This window comes from Leuciscus leuciscus (assembly GCF_965113295.1).
Source record: "Leuciscus leuciscus genome assembly, chromosome: 2".
Classification (NCBI taxonomy): domain Eukaryota; kingdom Metazoa; phylum Chordata; class Actinopteri; order Cypriniformes; family Leuciscidae; genus Leuciscus; species Leuciscus leuciscus.
In genome coordinates, this window is record NC_138726.1 from 1,570,328 (window position 1) to 1,585,201 (window position 14,874).

Below are 14,874 nucleotides of genomic sequence, written 5' to 3' on the forward strand. Positions count from 1 at the left end.
CCTGTCCTTCAGTCGCCATTGCTCGTAGAAACCTAAACTCAAAACAGCCGCGAGGAATGTAAACACAGTGGAACTGGAACATTAAAACCCACCCGCGCCAACTAGCGTTTCGGCGGTGTAACTGCAGAGCAACACAGACATTCGCAGAAGTATAAATGCTCACGACGGCGTCGCCTACGTGCGTACCCTACGACGTACACTACGGCGTACACTCGACGCAGAAGTATAAATTGGCCTTTACACTGGCATATTTTTCTGTTGATATGAAAAATCAGGTACTTTAAGCAATATAGCAGGTGAATTATATATAGGATGTATATTACGATGATATGATGAACTATATGCCTTTGTTCAAAGCGTTTGTAAGGATGCTGATTTTTAAAAGACAGCTGTCTGACTCTGAGATGGTGAACGGTAACATGGTTTGTGTAACATTAGCAACACATTATTAGCTTTTTGATAGCATAGAGTAAAGCAAAATTTTAATCATATTATACTATAATATATAGCGTATATACGAATCCTCATATACTATATGTAGCAAGGGTGTTGATTTACATTCAAGCTATTTTAAAGCATGAAAAAAAAAACACAGAAAAAAAACGTTTACATATGTCCTTTTGGTGATCAAAGATGAATTTTAAGGGATAATATTATTGACTACAGGAGGACTTTAATTCCATTAATGGTATTAGATGATTAGTTAATTGCATTTGATAGATTATGTTTTCAATCAAACATTTGCAATGGGTTTGTAAAAGCTGTTTTCATGCATGTTTGGCCTGAAGTTTTGTTGCATTTACAGGGTTTTGACCAGCAGGCCCAGCATGTGGTTTCAAACCCTTCGAAACAGTGAATCATTTTGCGACTGATTTGTGTCTATTGATTCGAAGATTTGAAATACTTTGTTAACACACGTCACTGCTATTCCTTCTTTGACTTATTATAGGGTACTTCCTTCAGGTAAAACTACATTTTGCCCTCTAGGGGTTAGGATGAAAAGCATAACAGTTGGCTAAACTGTTACAAGCTTAAACAATGTTTGATCCCGTCTATCTCAGCGAACCGAGATTATGTTAGTAACCAAAAAGTTCCCTTTCGATTACTGTTCACTCACATTGCGTCGACATTTGATGCTATGGGAAACTCGGGTCATAAAACAGAGCTATATCTTTAAGCGCATGCAATTACTATTGTACTGTTTATTAATGTATCTATTTAGCACTCATAGGGCATCCTTTCCTCGTTTTTATCTCAAATCAAATCAAATCAAATCAAATCAAAGTTTATTGATAAAGCATCTTAAAAAACAAAGTGTGTACCAAAGTGCTGTACAATTTCAAACGGATTAGATAAAACACAGTAAGATACAAGGAAAAAAATTATACAATATAAAAAAATAAAAATAAAAAATAATAATACTAATATAATCATCAAATCAAAGCCTAACAGTCCTTACAAAGTAGCAAAGGCCTCATCAAACAAATATGTCTTAAGATGATTTTTAAACATGTTTACAGAGGTAGAGGATCTGTACTGTCAACACATTCTCACTCCCAACTCGTCACATATGGACGCTTGGCCAGGACCCCTTGGCGTCACTTTTCAACGATCTGGGTATACCTTTAGCGTCAATTTTCAACGTGCAGGGTAGTCCGATAGACTTCTATAGAACTCTGAACTGGAGCCTGCGGCGTTGAAATTTGACGTTTTGGGTAAGCATAACGCAGCCCGTTGTCTGCGATGAATGGGTCGAGACTACAATAAATACAAAATTAAAAGGAATAATCTACAGTAAATGATCTATGCCAGGTTCCAGTCAAATGGCAGCCCCCAGATTATCTTTATCTGGCCCTCCAACTAGTTTGTGATGTTCAAAACCTCTCGCAATCTGATATCAAAGTGCCCTCTGCGCAAAGGTTTAGCGCGTTCATAGGCAACTGCATTCAGCGGTGAGTTTAACAACGCATATGGTGAGCAACAGCATTCAGCGATGAGTTTAACAACGCTCATTGTGGTGAGCAACAGCATTCAGCGATGAGTTTAACAACGCATATGGTGAGCAACAGCATTCAGCGATGAGTTTAACAACGCTCATTGTGGTGAGCAACAGCATTCAGCGGTGAGTTTAACAACGCTCATTGTGGTGAGCAACAGCATTCAGCGGTGAGTTTAACAACGCTCATTGTGGTGAGCAACAGCATTCAGCGATGAGTTTAACAACGCTCATTGTGGTGAGCAACAGCATTCAGCGGTGAGTTTAACAACGCATATGGTGAGCAACAGCATTCAGCGATGAGTTTAACAACGCATATGGTGAGCAACAGCATTCAGCGGTGAGTTTAACAACGCATATGGTGAGCAACAGCATTCAGCGGTGAGTTTAACAACGCTCATTGTGGTGAGCAACAGCATTCAGCGGTGAGTTTAACAACGCTCATTGTGGTGAGCAACAGCATTCAGCGGTGAGTTTAACAACGCTCATTGTGGTGAGCAACAGCATTCAGCGATGAGTTTAACAACGCTCATTGTGGTGAGCAACAGCATTCAGCGGTGAGTTTAACAACGCATATGGTGAGCAACAGCATTCAGCGGTGAGTTTAACAACGCTCATTGTGGTGAGCAACAGCATTCAGCGGTGAGTTTAACAACGCATATGGTGAGCAACAGCATTCAGCGATGAGTTTAACAACGCATATGGTGAGCAACAGCATTCAGCGGTGAGTTTAACAACGCATATGGTGAGCAACAGCATTCAGCGGTGAGTTTAACAACGCATATGGTGAGCAACAGCATTCAGCGGTGAGTTTAACAACGCATATGGTGAGCAACAGCATTCAGCGGTGAGTTTAACAACGCATATGGTGAGCAACAGCATTCAGCGGTGAGTTTAACAACGCATATGGTGAGCAACAGCATTCAGCGGTGAGTTTAACAACGCATATGGTGAGCAACAGCATTCAGCGGTGAGTTTAACAACGCATATTGGTGAGCAACAGCATTCAGCGGTGAGTTTAACAACGCATATTGGTGAGCAACAGCATTCAGCGGTGAGTTTAACAACGCATATGGTGAGCAACAGCATTCAGCGGTGAGTTTAACAACGCATATGGTGAGCAACAGCATTCAGCGGTGAGTTTAACAACGCAGGTATAACGGCATTCAGAGGTGAGTTTAACCAAAACAACGCTCAACTGCAGGTAAAACGGCATTCAGAGGTGAGTTTAACAACACTCCATGGCGCGTTCAAGTAAGCATTTAAGCGTTTTCTTGCCATAGGTAACGTTAAGTGACACTGTCTGCTTTAACTAGAGCATGCTGGATAACGTATTTTTATCGGAGGTTGTTTGTTGATGTTAATAAATATAATATGCTACGATTGTGTTCAATTAATCAAAGTTTTGTTTATTTATTTATTTATATTTATTAAATCCTCTTAATTAATAACGCTGACGTCACTGTATGGGGCGATCCCAAGGTCCATTGCGATTTTCCACTCGGTAAGTAGAAGAGTTAATTAATAGAGATGGATACTATTCTTAAATGTACACATCAAAAACTTTTGAATCAGGACAATAAGTTGTGTTTAGAACCTTTAGACGTGTAAGGTGGCAATTTTTTCTTATGACGGTAAATGATATTGAAGATAACTGATAATGAAGACATTATTAAAAGTAAAACATATAGCTTGCTACACCAAATGTGCAGGCTAGCAAAGTTAGCTAATCAAATACTGAAAGTTAATTTTTGTCGCATATAATCATGCAAGGTGCAATTATAGGGGAATGTAAGATTTCCAGTATTACATTGGCCCACAATTATTATCCAACATTATAAATGTTCAGATGAAGAACGGTGTTGCCAGATTGGTTTGTTTTGCAGCCCAGTAATTGTTTAAAATCCACACAAAATTATATAATAAACACCCAAATAAATCTATAATAAACAAATTAATACAGATTAATTCATAACTACAACCTTGTGGCTCATCACAAGTTTTCAATATGAAATAAAACAATTAATGTGTATAATTAATGTAATAAGTATAACTTATTGACTGATTCATATATATATATATGGGTATATATATTTAAAAGTTCTGCTGTGGCTTTGGCTTTTTTTGGCGAAATAGAGCAAAACTTACATTATTAATTTTTTTGGTCTAAAATGTAATTAACCCTCTGGGGTCCTTCGTTTAACAGTCACACTTGGGACTTTCGGGTCCAAATGGACCCGGAGGGCGGGATTCATATATATAAAAAAAAAATCAAAAATAATTTTTTTTACTTTTTTTTAATAATATTTTTTCTTTTCTTTTTTGGTGTTTTGAGATAATTTTATGATTTATAATTAATATTTATGCAATAATTATGACCCATTTTTTCCCATTGAATATAATAGAATTTTTTTATATATAATTTTTTTTATTTTTTTTTTTTATTAAAGCTGTATTTCATTTTAGAGTCAAGCCTAGGCCTCATGAAAGCAATTTTTGAAATGAGATGGGTGCCACCAGGGGGACACACTGAGCATTTTTATCACGCAATAGCACATTTTTACCACTAGATGGATTTACAGCTCTCTGTAGAAAGGCTTGCGAATTCTAGTGATTTTTGCACATATTTGCCCATTTTTTTTGAGGTTGTTGATTTTAAAATATAATAACAGATTCTCAAAGACTATTTTTGTGTTTTTTTTTGTTTGTTTGGTTGGTTTAAATGGTAATTTGAAGTTCCAATTTTACTTTATAATACAGTCAAACCTGAACACTGCATTAGAAAGAGAACAAATGGAAAGCATTTTATTACCCAATGTTTAATTTTAACTTAATTCTAACTTAATAAAAATGCAATTCTTTTTGAAAATGCAAATATTTTTATTAATCTTTCACAATAAACATTTTGAATTCAATGAACAGTATTCAATGAACAGTAACTGAAAATTCAATGAACAAATTCAATGAAGAGTAACTGGTAACATCAAATAATGATCAAAAAACTAAAATAACAGTAAAAGTATAATTATTATCAAACAATGGAAAATAGAAAAATGTAAAAAGTGTTTTAAATATCATAACTATATATTTAAATTATTTTCATACTATTTACATAGGCTATTCTATTATTTCACACATTTCCTAAAATTAGCTTTCATTTGTGTGTGTGTGTGTTCTAGTGTGTATAAGTGTGTGTGTGTGTGTGTGTGTCTGTTTTGCACTCTTGATGTTTTAGAGATTCACCCCTTCACTGTTGAGTCCTTTTTTTCTGCATCCTGGCTGATTTGTAGATTGTATGCACAAAAAAAACTCTGTGTTTTCATATTTTTGACAATTTCCCATTCATTTCCTATGGGGGTCATTTTGACCAAAGAGCAGAAGTGTGACGACCACTTAGCATGCTTGGATCATGACCTCAATATTTTTGTGTGTTCACATACCTAATACCATAAAAGTCACCTAGTTTCGTAACAGTCCGATGAAGCTGTGATTTTTTAAAATTCAAAACAGATTTTTGTAATCTGAATTTATTAGTGTGTATGTGTATAAAAGTGTGTTTGTGTGTGTGTGTGTGTTTGTGGATGTGTCTGTTTTGCACTCTTGATGTTTTATAGATTCACCCCTTTACTGTTGTGTGCTTTTTTTCTGGATCGTGGCTGATTTGTAGATTGTACGCACAAAAAAACTCTGCATTTTCACATTTTTGCCAATTTCCCATTCATTTCCTATGGCGGGTCCATTTGGACCCGAAGGTCCTGAGTGTGACTATTTTTTTTACAACCACTTAGACTATTCAAATCCTGTCCCCAATTTTTTGGGGTGTTCATATACCAAGTACCAACAAAGTCACCAAATATCGGACCATTCCGATGAAGCTATGATTTTTAAAAAATATATATTTAAACACTTCGGGTCCATTTGGACCCGAAGGACCCCAGAGGGTTAACAATATTAACTTCTTGTTTATTGAACTGTATAAAATCAATACACTCTAGCCCATTCTGGCAACACAGATGAAGAGAATACTGGTGTAAAATGTTCAAATCTGTTGTTGTTTTTTCCTTTAGGTCCTTCAAATTTGGCAGCTTCAATTTCATTTTATTCTAACCCCACACCACATATACATACACACACACACACACACACACACACACACACACACACACACACACACACACACACACACACACACACACACACACAAACAAAGGCACTTTTAAGAGCCACGTCCGTCTTGTTAACCTGTACTCATCAGTCTCTCTGTAGCTATCTCTCTCTCTCTCTCTCTCTCTCTCTCTCTCTCTCTCTCTCTCTCTCTCTCTCTCTCTCTCTCTCTGTTTACATCTATATTTGTTTTATCTGTCCATCTCTTCGTTGTGAGTCTTTCTGTCTGTTTGTGTTTCTGTCCATCACAATGTCCAAGAGTGATTCAGAAATCCAAGAACACCTCATGATCTTGGATAACCTGGTTGATGACCAAGAACTGAAGGATGAGCTCCAAAGTCTTGATGACCTTCTTGGTGAGCTGCAAGAAGAGGAGGCAGCAGCACCAGTGAAGACGCCTGAGCCGAGGGTGGAATGGAGAAAAAGAGACATTACTGGAAATATTGTCTATGCGAGGCCAAGATCAAGCAGGAATCAGTCAAATAAGGGTCAGTATTGTTTTTCATTCAAGATATTTTGAAGATTTACATTGTTTAGGCACTTACTGTATGAGTGTATAAAATCAAGGAATATATGTATAGCTTGATATGTCAGGAAAACAATCAAACCAGAACCAATCATTTGATTTTTTTACATAAAAAGTAGATTTTTAGACTTGGATTAAGTGAAAGAGACAGATTAAGGCTAATATTACATAGTTGTGTAAAGCAGTATAAACTAGCAAGTTAGCGCATAAAAATTAGTTTTATTGTGGTTATTTTTCATTGTCAGAAAATCTTGTCAATATGGTTATGATGTCAAATGAGCTAGCTTGCACTAAATCTCTTGCAAGTTGTTGGTCTTGGCAAGGCTGTGTTTGAAACAGTTTGTTCTTCAGAGTGTGTTGTCAATGGCCAGCCAGCTTCCTTCTATATAAGCATTCCTATTTGTTGTCATCATCTAGTGACACCTTGTATGCAGATAACCGATAGTAATTGGACTGTCTCTGTTAGGGTTTGGGAAATAAAAAGTGTACTAGTATTTCTCTCTAGCTATATGTTAAACAGTGACCTTGCACCAATTTAGGCTGGTAACCAGGCCTTGGGACAAGTTGGAAATTTGAATGTTATAAATGCTGATTTGTGTTGTTTTTATCCTCTACAGCTGATCACATTCGGAAGACTGATCCTCCCTTCATTGCTCCTGACACTAACTGTGAAGTGGCCTTTACTCCAGAGACTGTTGGTGTGTACTTCATTGTGTTTCCATTAGCCCTTGTATCTGTGTGTGTGTGTGTGTATATATATATATATATATGACAGTGGGTTAAAATGTAAATAAATGTTTCTATTTTAAAATTTGCTAGAATACTGATCCTTTCGCAGACAAATAATGAAGTACACTTTAATATTGTAAAAATATATGTACATAGAAGGAAATTATTGTTTTTTAATATTCCTTACCATTTACAGAGTGTTTTCTACAAGATCTCCAGCACTCACTAAGCGAATCCTCAGGTGATGAGGCATCACCTCTTGAAACCCCAAAACTTCTGGCTTCCTCGAACTGGAGCACACGGCAAAGTCTCTTTTCAGAGAGGTGGAGGGCAGAGAGACCCCGTCTGGTGAACACTGCTGTGGCACAAGAAAATGTGGCAACACGCATCTGCCAACAGTGTGGGAGAAATCCTGCTGCTGTCCGGTGTTGTGACTGTCGACCACGTCCCTTCCTCTGTGCTGATTGTGACGTCAGCATGCACACCAGACATGTCCTCCACAACAGAGATGCCATGACTGCTGGATTCTTCCAGCCATTGCCTCCAACAACTTTCGTGGTGGATAAGGCTCTTTCCCACTGTGGTAAGTTCTGGTTTGTGTGTACAACATATATATCATTCTTAGAATAGTTAAGCTCATAAGCTTTACTATTTAAATTATGCCTTTTTGTCTCTTATTGCTTTATCTTGAATGTATGTGGATACTCTGTGTTTTCAGTCCGGCTTGTACCTGTGGAGATGCCTGACAAAATCTGTGGTTGTTCACCAGAGTCACTGAGGGTTAGTCCAGGAAAGATTGTTGCTGTGGTCACAATGAATGGTAAGAATGTGAAGAACTTTATTTTGTCCTGTTTGAGAAGCATCTTAAAAATAAATATCTATCCATACGCGACTCCCTACACGTTTGACATAGATATAAAACTTAAAAATATATATATGAAGTATACAAAGTAATGTATAAATTGTACAAAGAACCCAAACCCTGATTAATCAGCTATGGTTTACATTACAGTTGATGTGTTTTTTATATTTCCAGGACGACATGATCTAAGCATGCCAGAGTTAGTTTGTGAGGCATGCCAAGCCACTTGGACTGCTGGAGTCGCTGACCTAAACCGAAGTGACTACTGGCCTGCAACCCTTCAATTTGCCACAGTTTATGCCACAGATGTCTTTTTTTCATTTGAAGAAATGAAGATGGCGGCACCAGGACTGTCCTGCCAAGCATTTCTAAGAATGCTGAATCAGCCAACTGTCCGCTTTGGTCGTGTGAGTATTGAATTTATCTATCCTGCAGTGTTGTTGATATCTTTGAGTTGTGGGTTGATAAGCTGTTTGATGCTTATGTATTTGTTTTACATTAATAGCTGTTGGTTTCCTTACTTTTAATAGACTGGCAAGATCTCAGCAGACAGTTTTCAGAAAAGTTTTTTTGAGTGGGAGGCTGTGCGATTTGAGGTGGACAACATATGCAAGGAAGAGCCCTTCAACTGTCCTGCATGCACCCCAGATATGCTTGCAGTTTCAGTTGATGGAAACCGCAAGCATTACCGTTTCAAGAATGCTGCTAGGTACACCAAACTGTATCACAGTGTTTGTATTAATAAGAAAACATAGCTGTGAACCAAGTAATCTCAGATTCTAAGTTATCATAAATTGTTGTCAATCATCAATTGTTGTTTTTTGTTGTTTTTTAGATCTGAGGAACAGGCCATCTTTGAAGGCGTCTTCATAGCCAAGGACGAAGACGTGAAAAGATTTGTGGACCACATTCACAACACAACCAAACATGTAAAATTCTAGATGATAATTAGACTACAGCACTATAATAACCTCTTTCTGAAGAGTTTGTTTAGGAGAGTCTTATTTTCATCAACCATTTTCCATATTGTAGGTCAGTGGAAGAGGTGTTTGTGGAGGGGAGTGGTCAGCAGCCAGAGAGACCTCCCAAAGATCTGCCAGCAAGGTTGACGAGGAGGGATTGGAGCTTGTGGTGTGTCGGCACGGAGTCCTGCTCTCTGCCTTAAATATGTATAGGGGGGAAATTTTTGCCTATCCCCTGTACCTGCAAGAAAAGCTGGCCAGTAGGCAAATCACTTTTTTTTGTATGGATGTGACCTGCAAATATTGGCCTTACCTCCAAAGAGTTGCAAAAAGCTGTCCAGAGCTCCAGCATCTTCTTAACATGAAGCCATTTCTTTCGGTATTTCATGCCAAAGCCCATGATTTTAAATGCGAGGTAAGGAAATGTTGCTATGTGATAAATGGTAAACGGACTGCATTTATATAGCGTTTTAACAGACCCATGGCCACCAAAGTGCTTTACATATTGCCTCACATTCACCCATTCATACACTCATTCATACACTGACGGCGGTGTCAGCCATGCAAGGCGCCATCCAGCTTGTCGGGAGCAGCTGGGGTTAGGTGTCTTGTTCATGGACATTTTCATTTTATTCTTAACCAGGTGAAATGGAGTGGGGCTTATCAGGACGGTGCTGGTTTAACTCTAGGGGAGGAGGTGGAACAGTGCAATGCCTTCCTATCTAGGATTGCAGTAACCACTAAGCATATGTCAAAAGCAGGTAAGATGACCACATACTGCACTAGTTACATCCTTACATAATAAGTAGGGGGATATGGTAACATCATATTTTCTGTGTTTGCAGGACGCACAGACATGCTGACTCTCATGGCCATGCGCTGGAATCAGCAAAAGTTCGACAATTTCGACAATCTCACTGACCCGTCGATATCAAAAGGTAATGACATCAGTAGAATTAATTTTAGATGTTCAGTACTGCATGTTAGCAGTGTATGAAACTGTGCATTGAACATTTGGTTCTTGTTTCTTACTATTGTTTGTTATTGTAGACCACTAAATCTCTGCAAAGCCAGTTACAAAACCTAGAGTCCATGAAAGCCCAACTGACAGTGACAGCGAGCCAATTGGAAGACTGGGTGAATGATGTAAAGGATTGGGCTGAAGGTGAGGAAATTATTACTTGTAATACATTTAGTCACAAATAATTGTAATTGTTACTGGTATTGTAAAGTGCAAACCACACCTATTTATTCTCAGCATCAACAACAACAACTACAAATGATGCTGATGCCTTGGCCAGCAGAATTGAGGTGCTGGTAGCCAGTATCAAGAGACGTTCCCAGCGTCTCTATAAAGATGCCGATGGCAACAAAGGTCGTGCCAGAATCCGCCGCAAGATCAGGGAGGAGAAGGGACATCTGACATCTGTTGTGGAGAAATACAACAGAATGGTTCCAATCACAGAAACTCTTTGCCTGGAAACCATTCTGTCTGGTGAGACCGCCTGGCCATGGCAGCTTCCACACAGTGGTATGTACACTAGTCTGTTGACTGCTTCTGACAAATCTGATACATAATGACACATAACCCGCAATGCTTTAAATCTCATTCTGTAACCCCATACAATTTCAGAGTTTCTTTTAAGGTTGATGTTTAATACAAATTATTTATTTATTTATCATAAATGCATCCCAGAATCTGTCGATCTAAGGACAAAGAGAAGGGCGTTTGACATCATCATGTCAGTAAGGAGACTTGAGGAGGAGCAGAAGATTCTTGTTGCAGAGATGGACCACCATTGGAAATCTCTTTCAACTCGTCCCGATACCCTCAGAGAGCTGTCCTGCTTGTTTTCCAGTGAGACAATGAAAAGTATGTGTTTGTAATAAATTACATAAACATAGGGTTGCCCCGACCAAAGATTACTATTAGGGGGCAGCCCTAATAAATATACACAACAATGATGACTGTTTATAAAGTTTCTAAGGCTGGTCTTATATTCTTGTTTTCCTCTTTTAAGATTCGCAATGGAGCCTAAGTGAAGAGGGTTTGAAAGGTCTGCAGAGCATCATCCTCAGAAAGCGGCATCAAATCAAAGAAATGAAGGCGCAAGCAAGAGACTTTTACCTGCAAGTTTTGTCTGGAGCAGAGGACATCAACTTCTTGTACAGTGCTTCAGCTGATGAGTACGACAGTGACTACGAAATATCTGATGATGGACTGTAATCAACAAGAGTGTAGCACCTTTCATACTTCTGGACAATGACCCTTACTATGAATATAAAGCATGTAATAACATCTGCTTTTTATCACCATATAAATATAATGGTAACACTTTACAATAAGGTTAATTAGTTAACATTAGTTAATGTATTAACTAACATGAACTAACCATGAGCAATCCATTTGTTACTGTATTTGTTCATCTTTGTTAACGTTAGTTAATAAAAATACAGCTGTTCATTGTTAGTTCATGTTAGTTCACAGTGCATTAACTAATGTTAACTAACGAACCTTATTGTAAAGTGTTACCAATATAGCCAAAGTATTACCTCTTCTTTCACATATATAGAAATGTGTGCATGCATGCCTCTACAACCAGTCAGTGGTGGAAATAAATTGCATTAATTAAAGTACTGTACTGTGTGGGGTACTTTTGTTGAACTCTAGGGTACTCTGACTCTTCTGCAAAATCAAACAATTGCCTCAAAACCATAAATTAAACAATGCTCAGTCTCAATCATACACACAGTGGCCCTCATTTATCAATCTTGCGTAGAAACGGGCGTATATGTTGGCGTAAGATTATGCTTACACTCCTCTCGCCGCCTGATTTATGAAGCTGTGCGTACCTTTGAAATCCAGGTGTACGCAATACCTGCCCTTGATAAATGCCGCGGCTGAAAACGATCGTCATTAGAATAACACGCCCCTATATATTCAAGTCTCCGCTTCCCCCACGCCCTCATTTTACGCCATGGACACACGGAAGACGGCAAAGAAGAGAAACTTCTTTGAGAAAGAGAAAGCGAAACCAGGGAAGTGGAAAGAAACACAATTGATTTCTAGATTTTTATTATTAATGACTCTTATTGTTATTTAGAAGAAGAATGTCGTTATTATTATTATTTGTATTATTAGGCTATTATTATTTAAAAGAAGAATGTCATTTTTATTATTTTGTCAGTCTGAATAATTTTGTTGGTCATTGAAAGCCTTTCATTACTAAACCCAGTCCGTGCACACCTGCCGGGCCTAACCCTGGCCTAACCATCGTTATTCAGAGAATAGTACAACGGCGAGCACGTCGAGTATAAACGCCTCGTCCGTTTGGGGAGGTGCACGCGCAGTCTGCGGAGACTCGCGCTGCGGAGCCAGGCGAAAGTATTTAACAAGGCTTGAAACGTCAGGTAAACCGCTCAGGCTCGCAACTGAAGGAATACATATGCCTACAATTCAAATGCTTTGGTAAAGTCACACAACTTAAACATTGAAGTCCATGTTGCACAAAAATAAACACTGAAGTTTATAATTAGCCTACTATGTTGTTTTTTTACAGTGGGTCATAATATATCATATCTTTTAGTTTGTCAGTGCGTTTTGTGGTGTTAGGAATTGTTTTTCTGCGCATTCCCGCACTCAAAACGTGCGTACACCACCTCCTGAGCTGGCGTAGGATTTGAGCGTGCCGTACGCCAACGTTCATATTGATAAATCTCAAAGTCACCGTGGTTTTGGGTGTACGCCAGGTGTACGCTGGAAATTTGGTGTACGCACTTTTGATAAATGAGGGCCAGTGAGTCAATATTATAAACACTACCGATCATTCGTTAGACACTACAGTACATCAAACAATTAAGAACACAGAATCCAAAGCACGCAGTTACCGAAAAAAAAAGTGTATCGTAACTAAGTAAACAAATTTTGCAATTACATAGCAAAAGTATAGTAATTACAACTTACATAAGGTGAATAACTTGTATACTGTATGCACTGCAAGTATAGTATCGTACTGAATATTGTATAGTATTGAATGTCTGTATATTCAGCACTTGCATACTGTGAAAATATAGTGACCCAACTGTAAAAGACAAAAAGGTTACAGTAAAAAACTCTAAATGAAAAGCATTATAGTCACTCAGAAGAGATGTGCAACTGCAGAATCAAGGTAAGTGAGAGAGATTGATTCTGCTTCAGCATCACGTCTTCATGTTGGGTTCAGACTGAGGACTTTATTCACATCACAGACAATATCATCTCTGCAGGCAAAGGGAAAAACCCTAAAGCTGATCCAGCCTTGACAACATTCTCCACACTTGCTCTTTCTCATATTCCTCCTTGTTCACCATCTCTTACACACATACTCTTCCTCCTCTCCCTCTTATATTGTTTCCATTCATTGTTGGTATCAACATTCAGTGCAACATTTTGAGTCAATTTTGGCACTCTGAACTGACTTGTATTATGTACAGTTCGACAAATTAGATTAGGCTATTGAGAATTTGGGGGGTTTAGTGTTTTAGCAATTCAGAAAAAGTGTATTTTACAACGTTTGTAAAATATTACTGAATTTTTGTATTCCGAGTTCAGAGTCTTGCAATATAATCAAAACCTAACACAAGCATGATGTAAATATAGAAAAGGGGGGAAAGAAAAAAAAAAGTTCAGATATAAATGTGCCTCAATACAGTTTGTTGTCCATGATGAAGAGAGTACATCTGTGTAGGTTTTACTGCCCTTCCTCCCCCAGGGGTCCCGTAGCACCCCTGGAAGAGCATACAAATGCACATTCTGCAAAGTCTGCAAATGCAAAGTCTGATAAGCGTATCAAAGTTAAAATTGGTAGGACAATTATTTAGGTTATGTTTAATACATAATGTTGGACAGAGATGTCTGGCATACATGGAAAGGTGTTATAAAAACATTTTAAAAAGTGCTCACAGTAAAATACCAAATTTCAGTCTGGCTCTCAAATATGCCAAAGAGGTTTGTATAATGAACATATTTGGATGTCCCTTTGTTCATTAAAGATTGTATTTGTTTAATTATATTACTAGACGTTTTTAAACTACATTACCCATAAGCCTCTATTACTGTGTCGATAGGACGGGTAAGTAAATTGTAGTTCATTGAAGTGTGTAGTTACACTATAGGGTTAGGGTTAGGATCTCGGTAAACGTGTAATTTCTTTCAATATAGAAATACCTCATTGATAACTGACAGTATTACTGACGTCATAACGACAGCAAAACATAGTTTGCGATATGGAGCGCTTTTTATTCTGACCTAAACGTTAGTCCAACCACAGTTTGTCCTTCTGGCGCCATGGAAACGTCAAAGCCTCGTCACACTTGTCCATATATGGTATTTACAGGCTCTTCCGACTTTTGATGTACGCAAGTCCAGGATATTTATTTATTTTGTTGTTGTTGTTATTTTTCACTGAAAGAAATACAACAACGCTTAATTTCCCTGATCATGTATGTATAAGTTCTGCAATAAATAATTAAAAAAACAGGCTCGTTCCGACTGAAGATAGGATGTAACCCTACATGGATATAATTACAAAAAGTAGCCTACTAGTTATTCTAGCATGCAGTATTTTGTTTTAAACAGATGTAAGGTAATCTCTTA

At 38.0% G+C, this 14,874-nt stretch overlaps 1 protein-coding gene across 1 annotated transcript; it reads left to right on the top strand.

Annotated features, from left to right (window-relative positions):
- Positions 1 to 5,946: 5,946 nt before the first annotated feature.
- LOC309492891 (uncharacterized protein) lies at positions 5,947 to 11,466 on the top strand (the record flags this gene model as incomplete). Its single annotated transcript, XM_082161931.1, has 12 exons — positions 5,947 to 6,648; positions 7,304 to 7,384; positions 7,612 to 7,998; positions 8,134 to 8,235; positions 8,452 to 8,684; positions 8,808 to 8,986; positions 9,113 to 9,206; positions 9,310 to 9,654; positions 9,883 to 10,000; positions 10,085 to 10,177; positions 10,498 to 10,734; positions 11,261 to 11,466. The coding sequence occupies exons 1-12, from the start codon at positions 6,411 to 6,413 to the stop codon at positions 11,464 to 11,466; spliced, it is 2,313 nt and encodes a 770-aa protein (XP_082018057.1). The 5' UTR covers positions 5,947 to 6,410.
- Positions 11,467 to 14,874: the final 3,408 nt, after the last annotated feature.